General features: G+C 53.5%; 1 protein-coding gene across 2 annotated transcripts; it reads left to right on the plus strand.

Moving 5' to 3' along the window:
- Positions 1-2,651: 2,651 nt before the first annotated feature.
- On the plus strand, positions 2,652-23,436 carry RELA (RELA proto-oncogene, NF-kB subunit). Of its 2 annotated transcripts, none has more exons than XM_030568639.1 (11): positions 2,652-3,258; positions 15,741-15,785; positions 16,921-17,072; positions 17,696-17,844; positions 18,474-18,565; positions 19,126-19,263; positions 19,607-19,711; positions 20,169-20,381; positions 20,544-20,624; positions 21,043-21,117; positions 21,321-23,436. In XM_030568639.1, the coding sequence occupies exons 1-11, from the start codon at positions 3,252-3,254 to the stop codon at positions 21,926-21,928; spliced, it is 1,665 nt and encodes a 554-aa protein (XP_030424499.1). In that variant the 5' UTR covers positions 2,652-3,251; the 3' UTR covers positions 21,929-23,436. The 2 variants fall into 2 exon arrangements, with proteins under 2 accessions (XP_030424499.1, XP_030424500.1); XM_030568640.1 differs by having other exon boundaries at positions 21,046-21,117.
- Positions 23,437-27,332: the final 3,896 nt, after the last annotated feature.

Raw genomic sequence — 27,332 nt, forward strand, 5'->3', positions numbered from 1 at the left:
GTCACCCTTTTATCAGGAGTTCAGCCTCAGAGAGGCTGTTGACAGGCAATCTTTTATCTCAGCATGCCCAGGATCAAGGCCCCATTATGCAAGGTACTGTACAAACGCAAAACCTACCTCACTATCTATAAATCAAGAAATGACAGATGGATACAGCCAGACAGGAACAATGAAACAGTCCTGGTCTGCATGCTGGGCAGTGGGTTCACAACACCAACAGCCTAAACATCATGCTTTTTGTAGGCATTGTGACATAGCAGGGATTTTCCCTTGTTATGTTGTATGTGAGCCTATGTAACTTTTACTGTTTTGCATGAATGCTGTTTGTGCCTCAGTTTCCCTGTGTATTGCACCAATGTCTAGGTGGTAGGAATAAGGGTGTGTGACTTTTGTGGGGGTTGCTCCAGTTGCCTGCACCAATGCTATGGCCACCCCTTTGTAACTTGAGACCCAGAAGGGGGATGTGACCAGGTGACTCTTGGCCGGAAGTGAGACTAAGGCCAGAGGAGGAACAACAGGCAGGGCAGGGGCCAGGCAGCTGGAAGTGAGTCAGTCTTGGCTGGCTTAGGGAGCAGAGGGAGGACCAGAGCCCTGGCTCTAGGCTCCCCTCCCCCTAAGATGAACTTGGCCGAAAGTCACTGATTTCTGTGCTAACAAGTTCTGTCCTATGCTGTGTTCCTGTCGACTAATAAACCTTCTGTTTCACCGGCTGGCCGAGAGTCGCATCTGACTGCGGAGTTGGGGTGCAGGGCCCTTTGGCTTCCCCAGGAACCCTGTCCAGGTGGACTCGCTGCAGGAAGCACACTGGGAGGAAGGGGATACTGAATGCTCTGAGGTCAGACCCAGGAAGGTTGAAGCTGTGTAAGCTTCTTGCCCTGGTGACAATGTGCTCAGAGAGAGGAGGCTCCCTCAGAGTCCTGACTGGCTTCATACGGAGTAGTGCCAGAGCATTGATTGCCCCGGTGACTCTGTGACATGACAGGCATCCCAACAAAGGATAGTTTGAAGGTGGATAATGAGATGGCTCTGTGGGTATTTACAGCGAGCTCCTCACAAACATAAGTTATAGCATGGGAGAAAGGATGAAGGGGCTTGTTGACAAATGTAACAAGTAGGCAGCAGATGCTGCCAGTACAGGCTGATTAGGGATGGGAATTAGCTTCTTTATACTAAATGAGATCATAAGTGCTGGAACTAGGGGTGCTGCTGCATCCGCTGGCTTGAAGTGGCTTCCATTATGTTACAGGGTTTACAATTTGGTTCAATGGCTCTCAGCACCTCTATTATACAAATTGTTCCAGCACCCCATGAGAGATTATAGGTCAGGTGGAAATTGGCCATAGAAGGTCTTGAAAGGGAAGAGAAGGAGCTTATGACTGATCTAGGAGAGAAGGGAAGACCAATGAAGGGAAGCACAGAGAGGGGTGATACAGTCAAAGTAATGGCCTAGTAGAATGATCTTTGCACCAGCAAAGGAACTTACAACAAGGAGTGATCTCCCTGAGAGACTTCTGGGGGAAGAGATAAGGTGATGTGGCTGTGTCCTCCTTAAGGGAGGTTTGTGTGAGTGAGTTTATTTGCTAATGGTGTCCTAGAGAGAGAGAACAGAACAGTATCTCTGCCAAGAAACAGCCTTGAGGGTTCACCTCTGAGGTCCGAAGCCCCAAGAGGCGACTGTAGGGCCATCAGACATTGACTCAGCCATTTACTGCTGTGGGCATTTGGCCTAAAAACCTATCGTGGAGGCCACAGCAGCTGTGAGAAGACTCTCAACCTTCCTGGTTCCTGTATGGCACTGTAATGTCCGTGTGCAGCCCACTATATAATCTTGTAACACCCCACAGTGGTCCCTATCCCTGCAGAATGCAGTAGTGCCCCACCCTAGTCCCAATAACATCTCATGAACTGTGCCCCATAATGACCCACTGTAGTTCCTAAATAACCCCTGAGCACTCATTGGCCAGGTCCTTATATTAGCCCATTAATTCCCAGACTGTATATGGCCCTGTAATGCTTCTCCCTCTACCCTATCTGGTTTGTAACACCCTGCCCTGGTGCCCACATGGATCCATTCTGCCCAATGTGTGGATCCTATATAACAGGGGTTCTCAATCTTTTTCTTTCTGGCCCCTGCGCCCCCCTCCCGAAAAAAAAACCCTCCATGGCCCAGCTGTGCCACCACAACTGGTTTTCTGCGTATGGGCAGTTGGCTGGGGCCCCACACCACAGCGAGCCCTGCAAAGCTAAGTTGTTTAGGCTTCAACTTTAGCCTCAGGTGGCAGAGCTCAGGGTCTCGGGGCTTTGGCTTTCTGCCCTGGGCTCCAGCGAGCCTAATGCTGGCCCTGCCTGGTGGACCCCCTGAAACCTGCCCCCCAGGGGGCCCCAGACTCCTGGTTGAGAACTGCTGCTATATAACGGCCCATCCTCCTGCCCCCCTCCCCAAGCCTAGAGTGCTGCACCCTAGTGCCTGTATAGCCGGATAGCGTCCCACGTGGCCCTGTGGCGCCTGACCCTGGTCCCCGCCTCTCCCGCTCTGGTTTGGAATTCGCCCCTGCTCCAGCCTTCGCTTCCGCGCCTGCGTTGAATCCCCGCTCATTTGCATGGTGGGCGGGGCTTTCCCAGCAGCGGGGCTGGTCACGTGCCGCGGGCATTTCCGCGTGCGGCGGAGTTTGCGAACGGATACAGCGGCGGCCCCTGGACCCGATCCCGCCAGAGGCGCCCGCCTGGACCACGCCCCCGGCCCCGCCCCTGCCTCGGACCCCCGATCGGGGCTGGAGCCTCCCTTCCGCCTCGGAGCCCTTCGAGCGGCTGGACCCGCCCTAGCTGGGCTCCGTCTCGGCCAGATTCCCGGGGGCACTCACCTGCCCCCCTCCGGATTGGGGCTGGGACCCGCCGTCGGGGTCGGGACCCCCGCCGGAGTCAGGATCCTCCCCATTGGGGACCCCACCCCACAGGGGCCGCCATCCCCTTGGCGCCTACGTCCCCCCCTCTCGGGCTGGGACCAGCTGTTGTACTGAGACACCCCCGTCCCCGCACACGCTCTTATTGTGGACTGGAGACCATCTCCTGAGCCCCCTCGCAGGGGCCAGCCCTAGTCTGCCGAGCCCTCCCCCCCCCCCAGCCTAGTATCCCCTGGATTCTTCTGGTTCCCAAACTGGGAGCCCCCCTCCTTGACTCCCTCCAGCCAGGGAGCCCCTACCCCCGTACCTCCTTGATTCCCAGCCTGGGACCTGGCCTGACTTCTGGCAGAAATGGACGGTAAGTGCGTACCCCCAATCCAGCAATATGGACTTTTCCCCAAATCCAGAACCCCAGTTTATCTCTGGGGTGTCTCTGCTCCCCTTACCCCCGTCTCTAGAGGGGTGTGTTTTAAATGGGAATCGCTGGGACAGGTGGGTGTGTGGAAGCAGCTGAGTTCATAGGGATGTGGGAGGGGGAAGCCCCCATTATTGGAGTTCTAGTTATGAATATGGGGTGCTTGGAGAGCAGCTGGGATTCCCCAGGAGCATGGGTTTCCCCCGCTTTTTCCCATCCCCCACCGCCCATTATTTCCCCAGCTGCTGCATTTCTGGATCCCTGCCTTGTTTTGACAAAGTTTTGTTGTGGGAGACCTGCTTCCGGTGCCTTGGTTGGCCGCGATTTCCCTGTTTGCTTTGGGGGTCAGGCAGTCACAGTGGATTTGGGGGATGAAATGTGGGGTGGCGGGAGGGAGAGATGGGATTTGTGTCTCTTAAAAAAAGCCGACACATTGGGAAAAACACAGGTAGTAGAATCCTTTGACATGTGGGAAGGGCCGGGCGGGAGTTGACTGTACACTGTACAGCAGGGAAAGTGCAACTCTGATGTGATATATTGGGCCTGTAACCCATCATATATTGACACTTAGTTCTTATATAGTGTGGCACTTTCCATATTATCTCCTAACCCAGAGCACTTCTATCCCGCCAGCCTGGGCAGAAATACAGCGAGAGCCTAAATGAAACCCTGCAAACCGGAAGTGTTCTGTTGTGATGTGTCTGAGACTTGAGGAACTCAATCTGTTTAGCCTAACAAAGAGAAGGGCTGATTTAATCGGTCTGTGAGCACTGTATGGGAAACAGAAGTTTAATAGTGGGCTGTTCAGTTAGCAGACAAAGGTCTCACAACTTGGAAGCCGAAGCTAGACAAATTCAGACTAGAAATAAAGTGTTTCTGGTTTAACAGCGAGGGGAATTAATAGAGTGGGACGACTTCCCAAGGCTATGGTGGATTCTCCATCACGGGCAACTTTTAAACTATATTGGATCTTTTTTTCTAAGAGATCTGCTCTAGTTCAGTCGGGAATTAATTCGGGGCTGGCCTATGGCCTGTTATAGCCGAGTTCAGACTAGATGATCACAGTGGTCATTTCTGGCATTAGAATCAGCAAATCTTTGTATTGCAGTGAGGGGCGGCTCTGTGTATTTTGCCGCCCCAAGCATGGCAGGCAGGCTGCCTTTGGCGGCGCGCCTGCGGGAGGTCCCCCAGTCCCACAGATTCAGCATACCCACCGCCGAATTGCTGCCAAATCCGCAGGACTGGCGGACTTCCCACAGGCAAGCCGCCAAAGGCAGTCTGACTGCCGCCCTCACTGGGACCAGCAGGGCGCCCCCTGCGGCTTGCCACCCCAGGCATGCGCTTGGAGCGCTGGTGCCTGGAGCAGCCCATGATTGCAGTAGCATGTAGGAGCCCCAGTCATGGCCCAGGACCCCTTGTGCTGGGTGCTCTACAGACCCAGAACAGAAAGATGGTCCCTGCCCCAACAAGCTGACAATTCCTACTGAATTAGCTCTGTGAGTGACTCAGGTGCTGGGTGTATCCCCCAGATGTGTAGCTCACTAAAACTGTACCACCTGCAGACTCCAGTCAAGATTCTCTTCTGCCTAGGTACTTTTCATGTAGACGTACTCGGTGTTGCTTTCCTTAGAAATTCCGAGGTGGCAGAGTGGGGAGGTTTGGGCAGCAGGGCCTGTAGGCTCTGGAGAAGGGTTTGCGGCTGAGCCAGCCACCCATTTTGGCTGAATGGCTCAACATGAAACAGCTGATTGTGTGGCTGTTTTGGGACAGTCATCATTAGGTTTCAAAGTTAACATGGCAATTGTGTGGAGGGAGGGCTAGAGCATGTTGGTGACAGTCTGTTTTTAAAGGGCTGTTTTTTCACAACCCAGGGAGCTAGAAAGGATGGATATATCTGTATAACAAACTCCAGTTTCCACAGCCCCATTGATTCAGGCTTTCCCCACCCCAGTCCCCTGCTCCTCTCTGGCCCTCATAAGCTCAGAAGTGGGGAACTACAACAAGCCCTAGAAGTCACCAGTCCTCATGTCAGGGCTTCCATTGAGGGATTGGGAAGGAATTGCTCCCCACCCCACACAGCCGCCTTAGAGAGGTGGGGTACTGGGCTGATGGAGCCCACTGGTTTGATCTGATACGGCTAAGCCTAACACTTCCAAGTGCCTTAAATAGCCAGACCCTGCCACCAAAACCAGGAACCCAAATACCACTGGGGCTAGTGTGCCTCAGCGGCAACTGGGACAAAACCTTAGGGTTAAAACAAATAACACCACCTTTTCCTGCTGCTAATAGTTATTAGGTGTATTGTGGTAGCACCTAGACTCTTTTCCCCCTTCCCCACCGCCCCAGCTGAGGTCAGGGGATGGTGCTGCCTAGAATTCTGGCTGAGACATAGCACCCCCAGTTATGCTGGGCACAGCCCAGACACATGGCAAGGGATGGGCCTTGCACAAAGAGCTTCCAGAGCTTGTCTAAGGTAAAAGGTTTTGCCAGATATGTTGGCAGAACCCACAACGTGGCCAGCGCAGCGGAGACAACCCTGCCTAGCGTAGACAGGGTGTTGAAAGACACAGGGTGAGAGGGGAAACCGAGGCATGGAGAGGGACAGGGACTTGCCTAAAGTTGGTGGCAGGCCTGGGAATAGAACCCAGGTGTCCTGAGTCCCAGTCCAGTGCCCTAGCCACTCGCCCTGGTGCAGGGCAGGGATTGTCTTTCAGTGTGTGTCTGTGCAGCACCAGACATGGAGGGGGACTGTGTGGCTCCTGGCCTCACAAGGTGTTCCCAGTCTTGGCCAGGGCCTTTAGACACTTCTGTAATACGAGTAATAATAATGGAACAGGTTATTCTGATCCTGTTCTCTGTTACACACACAGTCCTAGGCTCTGATTCAGCAGGGTGCTTGTGCGTAATTCTACCCAGCATGTGTATTTCATATGTGCTGGTAGCACCAGGAGCCCCAGTCCCACAGCAGAACTCCATTGCACTAGGCGCTGTACAAAGAGAACATACTCCCTGCCCCACTGAGCTGGCTGGGAGTGACTGCAATGACTTACTTTGAACTCAGGCTAATTGCCAGGCTGGATCAGGCCTGAAGTCCTTCTAGCCCCATTGCTGACCATGGCTGTGAAACCAGCTGCTTCAGAGGCAGGCACAAGACGCCTCCTGTGGGAGCAGCTGGTGGGGAATAATCTGGCCCCCTTCAGTAGTCTCCTCCCAACCTTGACCGGACAGAGAGCAGCTCCATCACTCAGGCAGGAGGTTTGATGTCCCATCCAAAGGTCTGTCTGACTTTCCAGCCTCTGCCCTTCCAACTCCATGTAGTCTTGCTCTCCAGAGAAATGGCCAGTCCCTTCTGGATTCCTGCTCAGCCCCCAGCCTCAGTCGCAGCCCGTGGCAATGGGTTCTGCAGGTGAAGGGCGCAGTGCGTGGAAATCCTTTCCTCTGATCAGTTTTGAATTTGTTGCCTTTTGATCTCAGCCAGGACTCGATTCAGGGCATGCCTATGGCCTGTGTGAGACAGGAGGTCAGCCTGTCTCAGGGGGCCCTTCTCACCTAAGAATCTATGACTGTCCTAGTGCTGCCAGAAGGCAAGGGATGCTCCCAATCTCTCCCCTTCCCATCCTCAGCTCAGATCCAAAGTGAGCAGTCCCCACTGCTCTCGGCCTACTAGGAGCCCCCTGTAATTTTGGGCCCTGAAAGAGGTGGTGTGCCCAATGCTGTGTGTGCCTGCACCATTGGTTTATATGCTGGCATTGGAAGACCCTTCATCCCGCTCTTCGGGAGTCGTGGAATGTGTTTGCTTCTTGACTACTGCTTTTAATCAATTCGTCCCATCAGACACCTCAACCCTTATTCAATATTATTTGTATTATGGTTGTAACTCGAGGTTCCAACTGAGATCACGGTCCCCCCATGTGCACAGCTGAGAGGTGGGTCAGAGGGGCCATCCCATTGTGCCAGGCACAGACACACAGTGAGATGGTCCCTGCCCTGGAGGAGCTCACAGTCTGAATAGACGAAGGGTGGATGGGGAGACAGAGGCACCAACAGGGAAAAGACTCACCCAAGGTCATGCAGCAGCTCAGTTGCAGATCTGGGAATAGAACTCAGGAGTCCTGACTCTCAGGCCAGTGCCTCTATCCACTAGACAGCGCTGCCTCTTCATTCTTGTCAGTCATGTGTCACAGTAGAGTTCAAGCCAGAAGGGACATTGTTATGATCCTCCAGTCTGACCTCCTGCATAACCCGGGCCAGAGAACCATTCCTGCCTCCAGCCCAGATCTGGTGGTTGAGCTAGACCATTGGTTTTAGCGTGACGTGTGAGCTGGATCGAAAGACCCCAAGTAATAGACACTCCACCCAGTCCTGGAGTCAGCTGTTCTAATGGTTAATCCCCCTTCCTATTAAACGTTTGCAACTTATTTCTGGTCTGAATTTGTCAAGCTTCAGCTCCAGGCCATTGGGTCTTGTTCTGCCTTTGGTCTGCTGATTTAATGAGTCCTCTGCTCTCTGAAATCTCCTCCACATAGAGATGCTTAAAGCCCAGGATCGAATCAGTTTTTATACTTTGCTTGAAGAAGCTAAACAGATGGTGCTTCCAACTCCTTTGCTGTGGGGCAGCTTTGTAGACCCAGCCTGATCTATCTCTATAGTTTCATAGTGAGCGGAAAACATTCAATAATTTTATTTAAAAAAAAAATCAGGTTTTTAAATTTAAATTGTTGTTTAAATTATGTTTTTTTTCCAAAATAAACCTGGTTAAATGAAATCTGAGTTTAATACAAAATATGTAAAAACTATTCATTTATTATAATCTTTTAAAACGTTTAAATAAAGAGATGCTGAATCCACGAGATTCTATTAAAAAAACCTTTTGAGTTCAAGGCTGCTGCCTTTCTGTGTAAAGAAAGAATCAGGGGTAAACATCTCACTTTTGAGTTCAGGCTTTAAAAATATGGCACAATACATCAGCCTAAGTCATTTAGGAGCCTGTCTCATTTTAAAGAGACTTAGGTGAAACGAGGAATTTAAATCCCAGTCTCTTTCGCTTAGGCATGTTTGAAAAAGTTCCCCAGCTGACCTGAAACAATCAGTTTAATTCACTGACTACAGTTAACCCCTCTGTTTCTTTAATTTAGTTGTAAGTGTGAAACATGTTTTGATAAGAGGGTTTATAGATCCAAAACATTTTAAGGTTTTGTTTAATAAAAAATGCATTTTAGACGCTGTTGTGTATTTAATTAAATTCCAGTTACCATCCTAATGCGGCTGGACACAAATAATGGGCTATATATCTTTTTCTAACATGCTGAAGAGGTTCAGTCAATAAGAATCTGAAAATATTAAGCTATATAATTGCTAAAATAAGTGTATATTGTTATAGTGTATTCTCTTAGGCAGCAAAAAGAAGTACCAAATCTGGTGTAGAGGCTCTGTATAGTTGTAACTTGTTTTAATGAGAGGGCACCTTTCTTTAGAAAATTACTGAAGTACAAATGGAAAAGTTTATGAAATGGATGATTGAAATTAAGGCTTTCCACTTTATAATTTAACTCACCTTGATTTTAAATCAGTCCACTCTGGTTTCCTAGAGTTTAAGGACACAAGAGACCATCAGATCATCCAGTCTGACCCTCTGTATAACACGGGTTCATTATCACCCAGTTCTGCTCGTATTGAGCCCAATGCGTTTGAGTCCTCAGGAGACTAAATTGTTGTGAGCCCCAGGCAGAGAACAGGGAAGACCGAGGAGCCCCCAGTGCCCAAGGGCCCTGTGCTGGCAGGGAATTGCTGAGGTGAGCCATGCCCAGCTGATTCCAGGAGGCGACCTGTGCCCCATGCTGCATGAGGAGGTGAAAACCCCCAAGGTGCCTGGCAATCTGGCCTGGGGGAAAATCCTTCACGACCCCCAGTCTGGTGATGTGCTGAACCCTGAGCATCTGGGCAAGGTCCACGAGCTAGGCAGCTAGAGAGGGGATATGATACCACCTCAGAGCATTGGCCCATCCCATCCAGTTTCCCAGCTGGGCTGATCTCTAGTGATTCAGCAGAAGTCAGAAAAAAATCCCCAACCCAGACATAAGAACAGCCATACTGGGGGTATGGCTACACTTTGCAGCTGTACAGCGCTGCCATGGCAGTGCTTTGAAGTGTGTGTGTGGTCGCAGCGCCAGCGCTGAGAGAGCTCTCCCAGGGCTGCAGGTACTCCACCTCCCCGTGGGGATTAGCTCCCAGCGCTGGGAGCCGCGCTCACACTGGCGCTTTGCAGCGCTGTAACTTGCTGCGCTCGGGGGGGGAGGCGGGTTTCACACCCCTGAGTGAGAAAGTTGCAGCACTGTAAAGCACCAGTGTAGCCAGGGCCTCAGTCAGACCAATGGTCCATCTAGCCCAGTATCCTGTCTTCCAATAGTGGCCAATGCCAGGTGCTTCAAAGGAAATTAACAGAACAGGTAATCATCAAGTGATCCATCCCTTATTGCCCATTCAGAGGCTAGGGACACCATCCCATCCCAGCCCAGCCTGGCTAATAGCCATTGATGGACCTTATCCTCCATGAACTTATCTAGTTCTTTTTTGAACCCTGTTATAGTCTTGGCCTTCACAGCATCCTCTGACAAAGAGTTCCACAGGTTGACTGTGCATTTTGTGAAGAAATACTTCTTTTTGTTTGTTTTAAACCTGCTGCCTATTAATTTCATTTGGTGACCCCTAGTTCTTGTGTTAAGAGAAGTAAACAACACTTCCTTATTTACTTTCTCCACACCAATCTAGAATATCCCTCCTTAGTTGCCTTTGTTCCAAGCTGAAAAATCTCAGTCTTAACTAACTAAACACATCTAGTTAGCTGTGCACTGGGAGGGAAAATCCCTTCCTGACCCCAGAAAGTGACTAGCTAAAGCCATGAAGCAGGAGATTTGATTACAGTCATCTCAATTCAGACAAACTCTGTCTTTTTGCAGTCATGGAAACGAAATCAGTTTAGAAGCCGCTGAGGCACAGGGAGGGACGACTTACCCATCATCCAGTACCCATGCTCTAGCCACACTGCCAGGTCCATATGTAATATTCATCTCCTTCTGTGATGATCCACAGAGGATGGGAATCTCGCAGCCCCCAGCTACCCAGCCTAGCTCCATAGCTCAAACTGTAATGACGCTGCCCTAGTCTAAACTAGACAGGATTTGTCAGTATTGCTCTACCAGTACAGTCAAGCCGGCAAACCTTCCTAGGGGAGACTCTGCTTATACTGGCAACACACTCCTGATGCCAGTTCCCTGAGCAAAACATGCCACTGACAGGAGGACTTTTTTATCATTATTATTCTCAGTGTACTGAGTCCATTTGCTGCTATAACCATGTTTGCACTGGAGCTTTTGCTAGTATAAAATGTTGATAACAAATCTCACCCGTAAGTGACATGGCTTTACCAGCAAACGTTTCGAGTGTCAATCTGGCCTCAGCCTTCTAGCTTGGGAAGTCCCCTGTTCAGTCCCTGGGCTCAGCCAGGATTATGGCTGTCCTGCATGTGTGTATTTTACATACACCCTCCCCTGTAGGCACCTCTCGGGTATATGCACAGGGAACAGAAAGTACCTATGTGGGGACAGAAATTGGATAACACGAGGGCTGTTCAGTTCGGCAGTCAGAAGTGTAATGTGATCCAGCAGCTGGAAATAGAAGCTTGTGGAATGCAGATCAGAAATAAGGCAGCATCTTTTTACCAGTGAGGGGAATTCACCACTGGACCAACCGTGGGCCTTGGTAGATTCTCCATCACTGACAATGTTTAAATCAAGATTGGATGGTTTTCTAGAAGATCTGCTCTGTCCCAGATGAATTAATTCCGGGCTGGCCTATGGCTTATGTTATATATAGGGCCCTACCAAATTCATGTTTCATTTTGGTCAATTTCACGGTCACAGGATTTAAAAAATCATTAATTTAATGATTTCAGCTATTTACAGCTGAAATTTCAGAGGGTTGTAATTGTAGGGATCCTGACCCAAAAAGGAGTTGGGGGGGAGGGGGTTGCAAGGTTATTGTCGGGGGGATTGCGACACTGCTACCCTTCTGCGCAGGTGCTGGCGGTGCTGCCTTCAGAACTGGGCAGCTGGAGAGCGGTGGCTGCTGGCCAGAAGGCCAGCTCTGAAGGCAGAGCCGCCACCAGCAGCAGCGCAGAAGTAAGGATGCCAGGTATAGTACTGGCGCTCCTGCACTGCTGCCTACAGCGCTGGGCCCTCCATCAGCAGCTGCCGCTCTCTGGCCGCCCAGCTCGGAAGGCAGCAGTGCAGAAGGAAGGATAGCGTGGTATGGTGTTGCCACCCTCGCTTTTATGCGGCTGCTGGCGGGGCGCCGCCTTCAGAACTGGACACTTGGCCAACAGCTGCTGCTCTCCGGCTGCCCAGCTGTAATGTGCGCAGAGGTAAGGGTGGCAATTCCACAATCCTCCTACCGTAACCTTGTGAACTCCCCTCCCCCCCGCAACTCCCTTTTGGATCAGGACCCCTAATTTGAGAAACGCTGGTCTCCCCTGTGAAATCTGTACAGTATAGGGTAAAAGCACACGAGACCAGATTTCACGGGGGGAGACCAGAATTCATGGTCTGGGATGCGTTTTTCATGGCTGTGAATTTGGTAGGCTCTAGCTATACATGACATCAGACCAGATGATCGCAGTGGGCACGTCTTGCCTTGCAGACGATGGACGCTCTCTCCATCTCCCCTGTACATGTGTGCGTGCTTGTCACCCACTTTGCAGACAAGCAGGACACAAAGCTGGTTCCCGCCAGCATCCCAACGTTGATGGCTTTTGCAGAGAGTTGTGGGGTGGGGAGCACTGGCCCCAGGGGTCAGTGGGGAGGCATAGCTGAGTTGTCTCTGGAAGGAGGTGGGAATAAAACCTTGCTGCCTCCCAGACTCAAGAGCTGCAGCTAGAACCCAGGAGGCTGACACAGCACCAAATGTTCCCTGAAACTTGAATGGACCTGTATGTGGAGACGGCTCAATGCATAAAGCACAGGACTCCTGGGTTCTTTTTGCTGCCTTGGGCAGGTCCCTCCTCCTCTCTCTACTTCAGTTTCCCCTCCCACCCTTTCTCTGTGTGGGTTATTAGCTCTCCAGAGGAGGGACTGTCTCTCACTGTGTGTCTGTGCAGCCCTGATCTCAGCAGGGTCTGTGCTGTGCCTGGCATGATGGGGCCCTGAGCTCAGCCGGGGTCTGTGCAGCGCCTGCCCTGACGGGGCCCAGCACTGCCGTAATGCCTGTAATTCATAGAGTTGAGAAGTCCCCATCTACTTCTGTTCTGTCCCCCTCACTTTAGCACCCAGGGCAGGATTGTCCCCTAGGGCTCCAGTTCCCTGTCCTCCGTGTGCTGGGCTCCTGCCACTCCCCTGGCTGGGGGACTGTCGGCCCAGCCTCGGGCCAAAAGATTCCTGCACAAAACAGATGACATCAGGGGAAAAGAATTGTGTTCCCTCTGCCCCTCCCCCTCATTCCAGCAGCTGCAGTATGCTGGGAGGGGGCATAGATCCTAGGGGACCAGGGCTCCCCATCCCCAGAGCTGGCAGGTCTGGGGTCAGTGGGTACGTTTGGGGCCCCCCACCCCTCATTATTTCCACTTCTAAAACCTAGTGCTGAAACAGGCAGAAAACTCCCTTCAGGTGCCTCTCACTTCTGACCCACAGCCGCCTGCTAGCCCAGCCCTGGGCACTCCTTCCCCCAGCTCTGCTGGAGCCCCTCACTCCTGCCCTGCAGCCCCCTGCTAGCCCAGCCCTGGGCACTCCTTCCCCCAGCTCTGCTGGAGCCCCTCACTCCTGCCCTGCAGCCGCCTGCTAGCCCAGCCCTGGGCACTCCTTCCCCCAGCTCTGCTGGAGCCCCTCACTCCTGCCCTGCAGCCCCCTGCTAGCCCAGCCCTGGGCACTCCTTCCCCCAGCTCTGCTGGAGCCCCTCACTCCTGCCCCGTTATGCCTCCCCTCCCCCACCACCTGTGGGTTTTGGGTTGACATGAAATACAGTTTCTGTTGTTCTTCCACTTCCTAAATTGCTGCCTCCCTTGGTCCCTGCACAGGCCCATAAATCATCTCCCACTAACAGTGCCGCTGGGACAATGGTACCTGGTTAATGAGTGAGCTGGGCCCCTTGGGAACCAGGGTGCAGCTCCCAGCTCTGCAAACAGAAACTAAGGGCACTAACTGCTGGTCTGAGCCGAGCTGGGAGCCCTGAGCTGGGCAGAATCGGGCTGCAGTCCTGGAGGCTTCAGTGGGTGCTGGGGGACACTCTCCCCTCACAGTCAGTGCTGGCCCCAGTGACCTGCCTGGTGCTTGGGGGCACAGTGCTGCAGATGCGACCAAGACTGGGATGTCTTCGCCCAGCAGAGGAGTGGGGAACTGAAGGGCAGCGTTGGCTGCTTGTACATATCAGGGCAGCGCCAGTCTAGTCCCACTTCTGGTTCTCAGCAGCTCAGCCGTCCCAGAAATTCCCTGTTGGAGCCTTTGCTCCATGGAGGTGCTCTATGGAGACTGGGGGCTCAGGGCTCTGCCTGAGAGGTGATCGGGGCACCCAAAACCGTGGCTCCTCTCCCAGAGCCAGGAATGAGACCCAGGAGTCCTAACTCCTGGTCCACTGCTCTAACCACTACTCACTATTCCCCTCCTAGAGCTGGGACTAGAACCCAGGGGTCCTAGTACTCAATGCTGACCTGCCTGCATCTCTGCTGGGTCAGCACTCCAGACTTACACTGGCATAACTACATTGTTCAGGGATGTAAGAAATCTACCTCCCGGAGCAACGCAGTTACACCGACCTCACTCCCAGGGCAGACAGCGCTGAGCCAACAGGAGAGTTTCTCCCACCAATCGCTCCTGCCTCTTGAGGATGTTGAGTACCTACGCTGGGAGACTCTGCAGTGCTGGAAGCATGGACGAGCCCCACGTGACAATGCCCCACTCCCTCCCCACTGGGAAGGATTTGGGTGTGTTGCTGAGCAGGGTCCTTCACAAATCAGGCCCTGATCACCCCATGCCTGAAATCCACACAGATCACCTGACTGGGGCAACGTGCACCAGGGAGAAGGCAGAGGATTGTCTTCTCAAGGGAAGCAGCCAGAAGCCAGGTGCCTGGGGGTGTTCAGTGGGAAAACCCTGTGCTGTATAATTTATAAACAACCCCCCATGACCCGCCACAGAAGTGGCTGCATCTCAGTGCCAGGCCAGGGATCCCTTGGGTGTGTTTTTGAAAGATGTGTGCTTGGGAGGGGAAGCTCTCTGTAACAGGGTTTGTCTGGTGCTTGCTGTTACCCAGAGTTGGAGGCCTCTCTCGTCCTGTAGGAATGACATGTCTAGTGTGCGGACCATTCTATAACTGCCATAGAAACCATGCATCGTTTCATCCTCTAACAAAATGCAGCCACTTCTAGGGTGGAGCATGGCAGTGTACAACAGCCACATAACAACACTGCACATGGGTGTCTGGGGCGAGTAAGAACACCTGGAACTGCTGGAGCATCTAGGGAGAGCAATGGAATTGCCTGAGCTGGACATTCCCCAGGACTGTGGGGTTGAGAGGTCAGGATCAGCAGTGTCCCCTAGTGCTGCACTGGGGCATCTGTGCCAGGCCTGACTGTGGTGGGAGAGAGACTGTTCCCTTCAGCACTCAGTATTTCTCTTGGAGGTGTACCAGCTGCATCCTGATCTGGCAGTGCCTGCAGTCTGGGTGCCCTGTGACAACTGGGAGTGGTGCCAGGCTAGCACAGGCCCCATGTCAGTTATGGGAAAGAGCAGCAGGGTGTGGGAGATGGGACTTTCCTGTCTCTGGGACAGGATCTGAGATCAGGAGCTGTTAACTCCCTGTCACAAGCCCCCTGCGCTGCCTGCCCAATTCCCCAAATCCTCATGCTGCCTGGACATCAAGGGGTGAAATAGCCCTGTGTGCAGGTGCACGTCACTTGGCATGCGAACCCCCGTGTCCAGGCCACTTCCCACCCTAGCAGATTCCGTTCTTCCTCCCTGAATAGCCCCCTTCTGTTTTAACCCTATTCACCATTATCTTTTATTTCTAATTCCAAATGACTATGCAGCTGCTAGCCAGCCGTGTGCCTACCCCAGAGGCAGTTGCATTTCACCCCCACTCTTTCCGCTGGGGCAACATGAGCCCCCTCGCTGGTGGGCAAGTCAGGATTCTGGGCAGCAGGGGGCAAGATGGAGGGCTGGCCTAATAGAAGAATGTAATAGGCATGGGGAGTGACAGTGGAGAGGTGTAATGCCAGGTATGGACACTAGGTGGAGCTGATTGATTACAAGAAATCTGTTTTCCCAGTTGGGACCATACAAGGGCCCTGTCTGCCTGCTTTACCTCTGGAACTCCCTGCTGCAGGAGGTTGCTAAAACCCTGGCTCTATCATGCCAGTAACCACTCCCATTCTTGCCTTTCAGACCTGCTGCCACTTGTCCTCCTCCATCAGGACTGGAGCCTCCAGGGTGAGTCATGATTCAACTTGCATATTTAAACTGAATGTAATTAACAAAATTATGATTGTTAATAATGTATTTCACTAGCAGCTGCTCTCCAAGGCTGTTGGAGCTTTTGAAGCACTAGTCCCTTGAATAACCATCTCAAGCACTAGAGATTATCCTCGTAGAACCCAGGAGTCCTGGCTGCCAGCACTTCCTGCTCTAACCCACTTGATCCCACTCTCATCCCAGAGCCAGGAACAGAATGTAGGAGGCTGCTGCACTGCAGGGAGTGGGGCAGGGGCTCAGTAGGGAGCACCCTGTCCTCAGAGTAGGTGCTACCCTAGTTCCGCAGCATGTCTCTAGAGTGTGCCATGGTGCTAGAAATGCCATGAATTGCGTGAGACACAAGTGTGACACTACATCTCAGCACCAGGTGAGGGATCCGTGTATAAACAGCCCCCTTACCCCTCCCCAGAGGCGGCTGCATCTCAGCACTCTGGGATCCTGGTGCCAGGGGTTCCCCGGCCTGGCGGGATAGGAGTTGGTATGACTCATCGTGGACTCAGGATTAGTCACATTGTGAGGTGGATTCCTGCAGCGGAACCTGCAGTCAGTGGTTGTGCCCTGTGTGGCAAGGTTCAAGACTGGCTCTGGCTGGAGATCTCCTGGGGACTCCATCTCCTCCCTGCAGGGCTGCTGGCCTAATGCCAGCAAAGTGTGACGTGAGGGGTTGTACATTCCACTGTTGCATTAAAGCTCCAGTCAGGGGAAATCCCCAAGAGGGAGTAGCTGCCCCAGACTTGACAGGGCTGTGCTGAGATGTGGGGGCTGTTTATACAGGGATCCCTTGCCCCATGCTGAACTGCAGCCACCTTTTGGGTGGGAGGGCATAAGAGCTGTTCAAAAGGACTCCTGGGTTCTATCCAGTTCTGAAAGAAGAGTGTGATCTAGTGGATAGGGCAGGAGGGGCTGGGAGTCAGGACTCCTGGGTTTTATTTCCTAGTTCGGCCACTGACCTAATCCCTGTGCCTCAGTTTCCCTCCATGGGTTTTATGTCCCTCACACTAAAGCCATTGCTGATTGCAGAGGTGTGGGCATGAGTGGGTGATGCCGAGGGTTGGTCTGTCTGTCGCTCACGTCTGTCTCTCTGTGTTCCCAGACCCCACCCCCAGCAGCAGCCCTTACGTGGAGATCATCGAACAGCCGAAGCAGCGTGGCATGCGCTTCCGCTACAAGTGCGAGGGGCGCTCGGCCGGCAGCATCCCTGGGGAGCGCAGCACCGACACCACCAAGACCCACCCCACCATCAAGGTCAGCCCCTGCCCCACCCCAGTGCACCTCTCCCCAACACAGCCCTTCCTACACTCACTGACAAGGTCTTTGCACCTCCAGTGCCCCCTCCCCTGGCCCCTGTGCGCTCCAAATCCCTCTCCTCTGGGTGGGTGGTCTGGACCCCCTAATGAAATCCTGCGGAATTGAGCACTGCCTAGTGGATAGAGCAGAGAGCTGGGAGCCAGGACTCCGGCGTTCAATCCCTAGCTCTGGGAAGGGAGTGGAATCTTGTGGGACAGAATAGGCAGCATGAGGGTGAGCTGGGAGCTAGGTTCTCTTTCTGGGTCTCTTGATTTGCTGCATGACCCCAGGGTACGCTGCTCCCCCACTCTGTGACTCAGGTCCTCCCCTTCCCCCCGTGAGAATGGAGGAGGGGCTCTGAGTATTAACACTCCAGTGCTCCCACATGGAGTGGGACCCCAACAATGCCTGATGCTAAAGGGGTCGGACCCCTGCAGCTGCTGCCCCCTGGAGGCTCATGGATGCAGTGAGTTTGGAAGGTCTTGGCCTGATTTCAGTGGGGAATGGGGGGAGGGGCTCCTTTATAGCCCTGCTGAGGATCCTTGGAGCCCCTAACCTCTGCCCCCATCTCCTACCCCCAGATCAATAATTACACAGGCCCCGGGAAGGTTCGTATCTCTCTGGTGACCAAGGACGCCCCCCACCGACCCCACCCTCACGAGCTGGTGGGCAAAGACTGCAAGGACGGCTACTATGAGGCTGAGCTATCACCTGAGCGCAACATCCACAGGTGAGCCCAGATGCCTGGGTTCAATCCCCACCTTTGGCAGGGACGTAGGGTCAGCTGCAGTAGAGATGGGAGGCTGGAGTCAGGACTCCTGGGTGCTGTCCCTGGAATTGGGGGAAGGGTGAGTGTCGAGTGGGTTAAAGCCTTGGGGTAGGGGGAGGCATCAGGACTCCTGGGTTCTATTTCAGGCCTAGTCTATACTGGGGGAGGGATCGACCTAAGATACGCAACTTCAGCTACAAGAATAGTGTAACTGAAGTTGACGTATCTTAGGTCGACTTACTTTGCGTCCTCATGGCGTGGGGTCAACTGCCACCGCTCCCCTGTCGACTCCGCTTCTGGTGTGGAGTACAGGAGTCGACGGCAGAGTGATCGGGGATCAATTTATTGCATCTACACTACAAGCCCTGATAGATTGATCAGTACCTGATCAGTAGACGTACCCTCGGCTTTGCTGCCGATTTGCTTTGTGGGAAACTGTGGCACCGTGAGGGGAGGGGACTCGCCCAGGATCTCGCAGCAAGTCGGGCAGAGCTGGGGATGGAACCCAGGGTTCCAGCCCCCCACCCTCCCCAGGGCTGGGCTGGCACCATGCAAGGAGGGGCTGTGGTTAACCCCTGCTTGCATCTCAGCTTCCAGAACCTGGGCATCCAATGTGTGAAGAAACGGGAGCTGGATGAGGCTGTGGCACAGCGCATCCGCACCAACAACAACCCCTTCAATGGTGAGTGAGGGACTGCTGGGGGGGTGGGGCAGAACCAACCACAGCACCTTCGATGCGGGGAGGACTGCCTGGGGGTGGTACAGAACCAACCACAGCCCCTATGATGAGGGGGAGGACTGCTGGGGAGTGGGGCAGAACCAACCATAGCCCCTTCAATGGGGGGAGGACTGCCGGGAGGTGGGGCAGAACCAACCACAGCCCCTTTGATGGGGGGAGGACCAGCCACAGCCCCTTTGATGGGGAGAGGACTGCCGGGGGGTGGGGCAGAACCAACCATAGCCCCTTCGATGGGGGGAGGACCAGCCACAGCCCCTTTGATGGGGAGAGGACTGCCGGGGGGTGGGGCAGAACCAACCATAGCCCTTTCGATGTGAGGGGGGACAGACAGGAGCCCTTCGATGGGGAGGGGTCAGAGCCAGTAACAGCCCCTTCAGTCAATGTGGAAGGGGAAGAAATTGCCCAGGCAGGGTTGGAGTCAAGGGTCCCAGGAGAGGGAAGGTGAGGACGGGGATCTCAGCCACCCTGTGTGTCTCATTCCGCCCCCACTCTCACCCCCACAGTGCCTTTGGACAACCAGAAGGGGGACTATGACCTGAACGCCGTGCGGCTCTGCTTCCAGGTGTGGGTGCAGGACCCTGTGGGCACTGGGCATCTCGTCCCGCTGCCCCTCGTGGTGTCACAGCCGATCTACGACAACCGTGAGCCCTGGAGGGAGGGGGCCGGGGCCAGCTGGGAAGGACAGAGGGATTGGAAGTGGGGGGCCTGGCCCAGCTGTAGGAGTGGGGGGGTCACAAGCACAGCAGTGGGGAGAGTGTACCTGGAGGAGGGTCCTTGGGCCAAAGATTGGAGGAGATGGTGGGGGTCCTTGGAGCAGCAGTGAGGGATGGTACAGGAGAACAGAGGGGCTGAGGGTTGCTGTGGGGAGGGGATTCCTAGCACATGGATATGAGGGGTCCAAGTGAGAGCTCCAGGAGAACAGACCCACCTGTACCCCCATGTTGGTTTGTCTTGGGGTCCCTGACTCCCACTTTCCCTCCCCAGGAGCCCCCAACACAGCTGAGCTGAAGATCTGCCGGGTCAATCGCAATTCAGGGAGCTGCCTGGGGGGGGACGAGATCTTCCTGCTCTGTGACAAGGTGCAGAAGGGTGAGTGCTTGGGGGGAGCCCTGAGGCTGGAGGGGGCTCCCTGGGATTGTGGGTGCAGGCCTGGGGCTCCTAGCATGTGTGTGGGGGGAGGGTGAATGGGCGTGCTGGGCGTCCCCAGAGGGGGTGAGTACAGGGGTCCTCTTCTTCCATCAGGACATAGTTGGCTTTTTGCCCAAAAGCTGGATCTCCAGCCTGGCTCCCCCCCACAGGGATGGTGACTCCAACGCCCACCCCATACACTCCCACCCCCCAAGCAGTTGGTTCCATTGCTCTCTGATGAGGAAGCCAGAGGTTAGAGTGGGGCAGCCTGGGATCAGGACTCCTGGGGTCTATCCACAGCTCTGAGAGGGCAGTAAGGTCTAGTGTTTGGAGGGCTGGGAGCCCAGAGTCCCGGGTTCTATCTCCAGCTCACCCATTGGTGCCTGCAGCTCCCTCACCCCCCCTTTGCCTCCCCCAGAGGACATTGAGGTCCGGTTCTTCAAGGACTCGTGGGAGGCCAAGGGCTCCTTCTCGCAGGCAGACGTGCACCGGCAGGTTGCCATTGTGTTCAAAACCCCCCCATACCAGGACCAGGCACTCCGGGAGCCGGTGACGGTGCAGATGCAGCTCCGGCGCCCGTCTGACAAGGAGGTCAGCGAGGCCATGGAGTTCCGCTACCTGCCAGATGAAGGTACCGGGGGGTAGTACTGGGGGGCCTTTCCTTTAGGGGGCGGCAGCTCCACTCTGACCCAAGGGCAGGGGGACCGGCTGGCTCCAGGGGTGGGGAATGGGACCCCACCCCGGGGCAGGGGGGAATCAGCCCCCAAGGCTAAAGGGCCGTGCTTTCCGCTAGGTGACTTCCACCGCGTCGAGGAGAAGCGCAAGCGAACGAGGGACACCTTCAAGAACTTTGTGCAGAAAGCGCCTTTCTCGGGTGAGGCTGGGGATGGGCGATGGTTCCTAACAGGGGCAGGGGGGGCAGAGTATCTGGGGGGCTGGGGAGGAGATTGAGGGGGGTGTCTGCTGAAGGGGGGTTGGGGGGCTGGGAAGGACGGGCTCTTTGGGGGAGGGCAGCTCAGGAGGGTGGGTGGCTCTTGAGGGGCAGAGGGGTGTGAGCCTTATAGGTGGGCTTCAGGCATCTAAGCCAAGGGGGGTTGGGAGAGAAGAGACTGAACCTGGTTGTCTCTAATATGGGGCTGAGGGGGCTGGGGGGATGACATGTCTATGGTCTTGGGAGGTGGAGCCCATTAGCCTCCTGTGTGAAGGGGCATCTGAGGGTGGCCTAGCTGCGGTGGGGGGGGATCCTCTGCTGTGCCATCCCCCACTGTCACTGACCCTGTCTCTCCTCCCAGCAGTGGTAGTTCCAGAGTCCCGCTCCCCGCGTCGGATCGCTGTCCCTGTCCGCACAGCCGTGCCCAAACCCAGTGGTAAGGGGGCTCCAGCCACATTGCGCCAGGGTGGGGAATGGGCCTTTCCCCTCTAGGGGGCACCAGCGCCAATCCAGCCGCAGTGTGGGGGGAACTGCACAATCTCCCATAATGCTTCTCTGTACCATGCTGCCCTGGAGGGGAGGCACTGGGGTCCCTGCCCATGGGGTTCCCCTCCCAGCACTAACCTCTCCCTTCTCTAGGTCTCACCGGAATGCCGGGCACCATGGGGCAGCTGCCAGCCCTCCAGAAGCCACAGGCCACAGCCCAGCACCCTTCCTTACCCTTCACTGGGCCCAGCCGAGCTCCTCCTCCTCCTCCTGCTCCCCAGTTGGGCTTGAGTACAGTCAACCTGGAGGAGTTCTCCAACCTGGGCATCTCAAGCCGGGCCCAGCCCCCACCCCCTGCTCCCGAGGCCGAGCCCAACTTTGACCCCTTCTTCCACCTGCCGTTTGAGGGCGGAGGTGACCCAACCGCCATGGAGCTGGGGGCCTTGCTGGAGGACACCACCTACACCAGCCTGGAGTCCATCAACACTGCTGAGTTCCGGCAGCTGCTGAGCCAGGGGTCATCCAGCGAGGGCGCTGACGGGCACAGCATGCTCCTGACCTATCCCGAGTCCATCACTCGCCTGATGAGCAGCCAGCGTGGTGTGGTGGGCGTGACAGGGGAGGAGCCACAGGGCAGCGGGGGGGGCAGCAGTGCCAACTGCTTCATCAACGGGGTCCTGGGCAACCTCCCGGAAGAGAGCCTCACCTCCATGGGGGATCTGGACTTCAGCGCCCTGCTCAGCCAGTTCAGCTCCTCCTAGTGGAGACATTGAGAGAGACAGACTGACGGTGACACCGCCCACCCGGCTCTGCGCAAGGGACTCGGGTGGGTAACTGCTCATCCGCCGAGCGCCCCCCAGGGGGATCGGACTCTGCCCTGGACTCAGTCAGCCCAGGTCCCCCATCTGGCCTGCCTGGGCCTTGTATTACTGGCTTCATTTGGCTATAGATCTCACTGTCCGCCCACCCTATGCCTCCCCAGAGCCCTGCTCTGTATTCCCCCATTCCATCCCCTGCACCACAGGGTGTTTCCCACCTGTCAGGCCGAGGGGGCAGTGCCAGGGGTTAGTTCTTCCCCCATTGTAGAGAGGTAGGGGGAGGAGCAAAGAAGAGCCCCCCCTCTTTTCACAGGGGGAAAGAGCAGACAATGGACTGATTTATTGTCAGGATGGGTAGGGGACGGGCTTGACCCATTATTCACAGGAGGGAGGAAGAGGGGAGTGAAGCTGCCCTGAGCTTCTGGGTTCCTTCTGCTCTGTCCTCCCTTACCTGAAAACTGTTGGCTAGAGTGGGGGAGCTCTGCCCTAGCTCCTGCAGCAGCTCTGATTGGCTGCCTATCCCCATTCCCAGCCTTCTGGGGAGGGGCAGCCAATGAGAAAGGGTTTCCTCAAGGCCAGGCTGGGGTTCTGGCATCCAGACCAGACTGGCTCTGTGTTGTGGATGTATTTCTGGGGGGGGGGGGAAGAGGAGGATTCTTCCCATCCTCAGGAGGTGCCTTAGAAGCAGCATTAACTCCCCACATCCCTTTGCAGCTTTGGAGTGTGAACAGGACCCCTCTCACCCAGCAGAGGGCCTGTGGTGAGCTGTGGGAGACCCAGCACCCTGTTGGGGGGTGGGGGGAGGAGACTTTTCCCCCTGTTGTACATTGTCTTTGGGAGCTCTACAAGCTGTGCAAGGGGGATGAGGGTTGTTGCTGCACCGTTTCGGGGCATTCTCCGATTCTGGTATTATACTGTGCCTTGCCATGTGGTAGGAAGGGGTGGCACTGCCCCTCCCTGCCTAGTGTCCCCAGATCTCCCCATCCCTGCTCCATGGCTCAGAGGACTCAGATGGGCCTGCAGAGGGGGTGGTGACGGTGCTCAGATCAGCCTGGAGTAGGTGCCCTGTTGCACAAAGCACTCTCCCAGGTCTGTAAAATGAAGCTGGCCCTGCTAGGTGTCCTAAGAGAAGCAATGAACCTATGGGAGGCTCTGGGCCACTTCTCCAGCTGACCCCCAGCCTGCAGCGGGAAGGCGCAGAGAGCACCTGGACCCATCATGGCCTCCTGGCCCCTCTCTGCATTCGCCATTGCAGGGTTTGTATAGATTCCTGACCCTATATTTTGGCTTCCACTGTCGTTTGTCTTACTATTGGCTAAATGTAGAGGGACAGTTTTAACCGTGAGTGATGCGTTTTATTAATGTATTTGCTATCTCTGGGGCACAGGGACTGCTTCCGTGCCCAGTTTTTCCGCTGACTTACGTTCCTAATAAACCTGAGTCAAAGCACAGTCCCCGGCTTCTTATTGGCAAATAGGGGTGGTGCCACCTACTGGATCCCCTGAGACCAGTCCATGGTGGGCCTTGACCTCCTCGGTCATGCAGTCCCATGGTATTGCAGGCAAACCCGCCAGCAGCCCCTGCCAGCATTCAGCTGTTTCCCATTCCCTCAGCATTGCTTCCACAGCTGCAACAAAATAGAATCCAGCTGGTACTACTGTAGTTCCAGCACCCCCGAAGGGGCTGCCTGGGAGTGTCATGGGTGTATGAGTGTAGCCAGTTGATGCAGTGGGGAGAGTGGACCAGGTCAGAATTGTTATCTTGACTGTGGATTGGATCTTGCTCTTTGAATCTGGAGTGACTCCAGGTATGGGGGTGAAGTTAGGGCCAGATCTTGCTCACTAAACTCAGAACACCCCTAGGAGTGTGGGTATAGTTAGGCCTCAAATCTTATGTTCTGGCCTTTCTCTGAGAGGCATTCTCTCTGAGAATCCAACATGCCCCCTGTCATAAATTATAAAGGGAAGGGTAACGACCTTCCTGTATACAGTACTATAAAATCCCTCCTGGCCAGAGGCAGAACACCTGGAGCATCTACAAAAAGTCTTTGAGCACATCAGGCAGGCAGGACTAACTGTTAAGGCTAAAAAGTGTAAAATAGGCCTAAACAGAGTGACTTAGCTTGGACACCAGGTGGGTCAAGGAACTATCAACCCCCTACAGGCCAAAGTGGATGCTATCCAAAAGCGGCCTGTCCTAAAGTCAAAAAACAGGTCCAACCCTTCTTAGGCTTGGCCGGATATTACAGGCGATTTGTGCTGCACTACAGTCAGATTGCCGCCCCATTGACAGACCTAACCAAAAAGAAACAGCCAAATAACAGTTTAGTGTACTAAAGCAGGGGTGCCCATGGGCGCCATGGCGCCTGCAGTGGCATCTAAATGCACCCGCGTCCTGGCTGGCGGTGGAGCATCTGCCGAAATGCCGCCGAATTTCTGCAGCGTTTCGGCGGCGACGCCTCTCGATGACATCGCTTGGCAGCGACACATGGCATCATCGAGAGGCGTCACTGCTGAAACGCCACAGAAATTCAGTGGCGATGCCTCGCAATGACGGCACTTGCCACCAAGCAACATCATCTAGAGGCGTCACTGCCGAAACGCCACAGAAATTCGGCGGCATTTTAGCGGATGCTCCACCACCGCCACGGTCCTTCGTATGGCGCCCGCCAGACGAAAAGGTTGGGGGCCACTGTACTAAAGAATGTCAGAAGGCCTTTAACCAGCTTAAAGCGACACTCATGTCTGACCCTGTGCTAAGGGCCCCAGACTTTGACAAACCATTCCTAGTAACCACACGTGCGTCCGAGCCTGGTGTGGGAGCAGTTTTAACGCAGGAAGGACCGGATCAAGAATTCCATCCTGTCGTGTTTCTCAGCAGGAAATTGTCTGAGAGGGAAAGCCACTGGTCAATCAGCGAAAAGGAATGCTACGCCATTGTGTACGCGCTGGAAAAGCTATGCCCATATGTTTGGGGACAGTGTTTCCAACTACAAACCAACCATGCTGCGATGCAGTGGCTTCACACCATCAAGGACAATAACAAAAAACTTTTTCGGTGGAGTTTCTCTCTCCAAGATCTTGATTTTGAAATACAACATATTTCTGGAGCTTCTAACAAAGTGGTTGATGCTCTCTCCCGTGAAAGGTTCCCAGAATCAACTGGTTAATATCGTCCTTGAAATGTGGAAAATATTGTTAGTTTTTATATAGTCAGTAGGATATCTAAAGGTACATGTGTCTTATTAACTCTGTTTTCTCCTAGAGCTCCAGGAAGAAATCACAGCCATTGTGGAACCGGCTGTCCAACACTATCTGTGATTTGGGATGTGTGTCATAAATATACAGGGAAGGGTAACAACTTTCCTATATACAGTACTATAAAATCCCTTCTGGCCAGAGGCACAACATCCTTTTACCTGTAAAGGGTTAAGAAGTTCAGGTAACATAGCTGGCACCTGACCAAAAGGACCAATCAGGGGACAAGATACTTTCAAATGGGGGTGAGAGGAGAGACTTTGGTCTGTTCTTTGTCTGACAGATCAAGAAAGCAAGCAATCCAACTCCATTAGGATTAGTAAATACTATTAAGGGAATGCGTTAGTTTACTTTTATTTTGGCTTGTGATTTTCTCTGTGCTGAGAGGGAGGTGTATTCCTGGTTTTCTTTTTGTAACTTTATAAAGTTTTGGCCCAGAGGGAAATCATCTGTGTTTTGAATCTGACTGCCCTGTGAGATTATCTTCCATTCTAATTTTACAGAGGTGCTTCTTTTTAACCTTTTTCTTTCTAATAAAGTTCTGTTGTTTTTTTTAATGTTTTTGTTTCTGTTTTTTTTAGTGATTTAAAAAAACCCCAAGGTTGGTTTGTGCTCATCTTGTTTATTCTCAAGCCTCTCCAGGAAAGGGGGTGTAGGGCTTGGGGGAATATTAGGGGAAATTAGGAACTCCAAGTGGTCCTTCCCGAGTTTTGTCTAATCACTTGGTGGTGGCAGTGTTACCTGGTACAAGGGAGAATTTGTGCCTTGGGGAGTTTTTAGCCTGAGCTGGTAGAAATAAGCTTAGGGGTTTTTTCAGGCAGGTCCCCATGTCTGTACCTTAGAGTTCAGAGTGGGGAGGGAACCCTGACCCCCCCCATTGCAATCAATGGCCTCGCTCCAGATCTGGTTAACAACTCATACACCCTGTGGTGCATGGAGCAAAGAGGCTTCTGTCATAAACAGATAGCTAAGGGTTAATGTCTCTTTCACCTGGAGCACCTAACCAGAGGACCAATCAGAAAACCGGATTTTTTCAACTTTGGGTGGAGGGAATTTTGTGTCCGAGGTCTTTGTTTTCTGGCTGCCTGCTTTCTCTGAGCTTTGGAGAAGTAGTTTCTACTTTCTAGTCTTCTGTTTCTAAGTGTAAGGACAAAGAGATCAGATAGTAAGTTATATGGTTTCTTTTCTTTGGTATTTGCATGAATATAAGTGCTGGAGTGCTTTAATTTGTATTCTTTTGAATAAGGCTGTTTATTCAATATTCTTTTAAGCAATCGACCCTGTGTTGTATCATCTTAATACAGAGAGACCATTTGTATGTATTTTTCTTTCTTTTTATATAAAGCTTTCTGTTAAGACCTGTTGGAGTTTTTCTTTACTTCAGGGAAATTGAATCTGTACTCACCAGGGAATTGGTGAGAGGAAGAGATCGGGGAGATCTGTGTGTGTGTTGGATTTGCTGGCCTGATTTTGCATTCCCTCTGGGGGAATAGGAAAGTTCTTTTTGTTTCCAGGATTGGGAACAGAGAGGGGGAGTCACTCTGTGTAGTTTCACAGAGCTTGTGTCTGTGTATCTCTCCAGGAGCACCTGGAGGGGGGGGGAAGGGAAAAAGGATTATTTCCCTTTGTTGTGAGACTCAAGGGATTTGGGTCTTGGGGTCCCCAGGGAAGGTTTTTCAGGGGGACCAGAGTGCCCCAAAACACTCTTAATTTTTTGGGTGGTGGCAGCAAGTACCAGGTCCAAGCTGGTAGCTAAGCTTGGAGGTTTTCATGCTAACCCCCATATTTTGGACGCTAAGGTCCAAATCTGGGACTAAGGTTATGATAGCTTCACCTTGTTTTTGCTGTTCTAGGAGGTGGCCAGAAAATGGTTTAAAACAAGACTTGCTTAATTCTTAGCCTTGAAATTATGGTTGTAGGAAATGCCAGATCAGCTCGATCTAGTCCTAGTTCTGGTCTCTGACAGCAGCCAGCACCAGGTGCAAGAACCTGCTAATAGCAACTGTGGCATAATCTGCCCCTATGAAGGTCTCATCCTGCCCCCTAACTGTTGAGAACAATTTAAGATGAAGCATCAGTTTAATATCCCA

Source organism: Gopherus evgoodei, chromosome 7, assembly GCF_007399415.2.
Source record: "Gopherus evgoodei ecotype Sinaloan lineage chromosome 7, rGopEvg1_v1.p, whole genome shotgun sequence".
NCBI lineage: Eukaryota > Metazoa > Chordata > Testudines > Testudinidae > Gopherus > Gopherus evgoodei.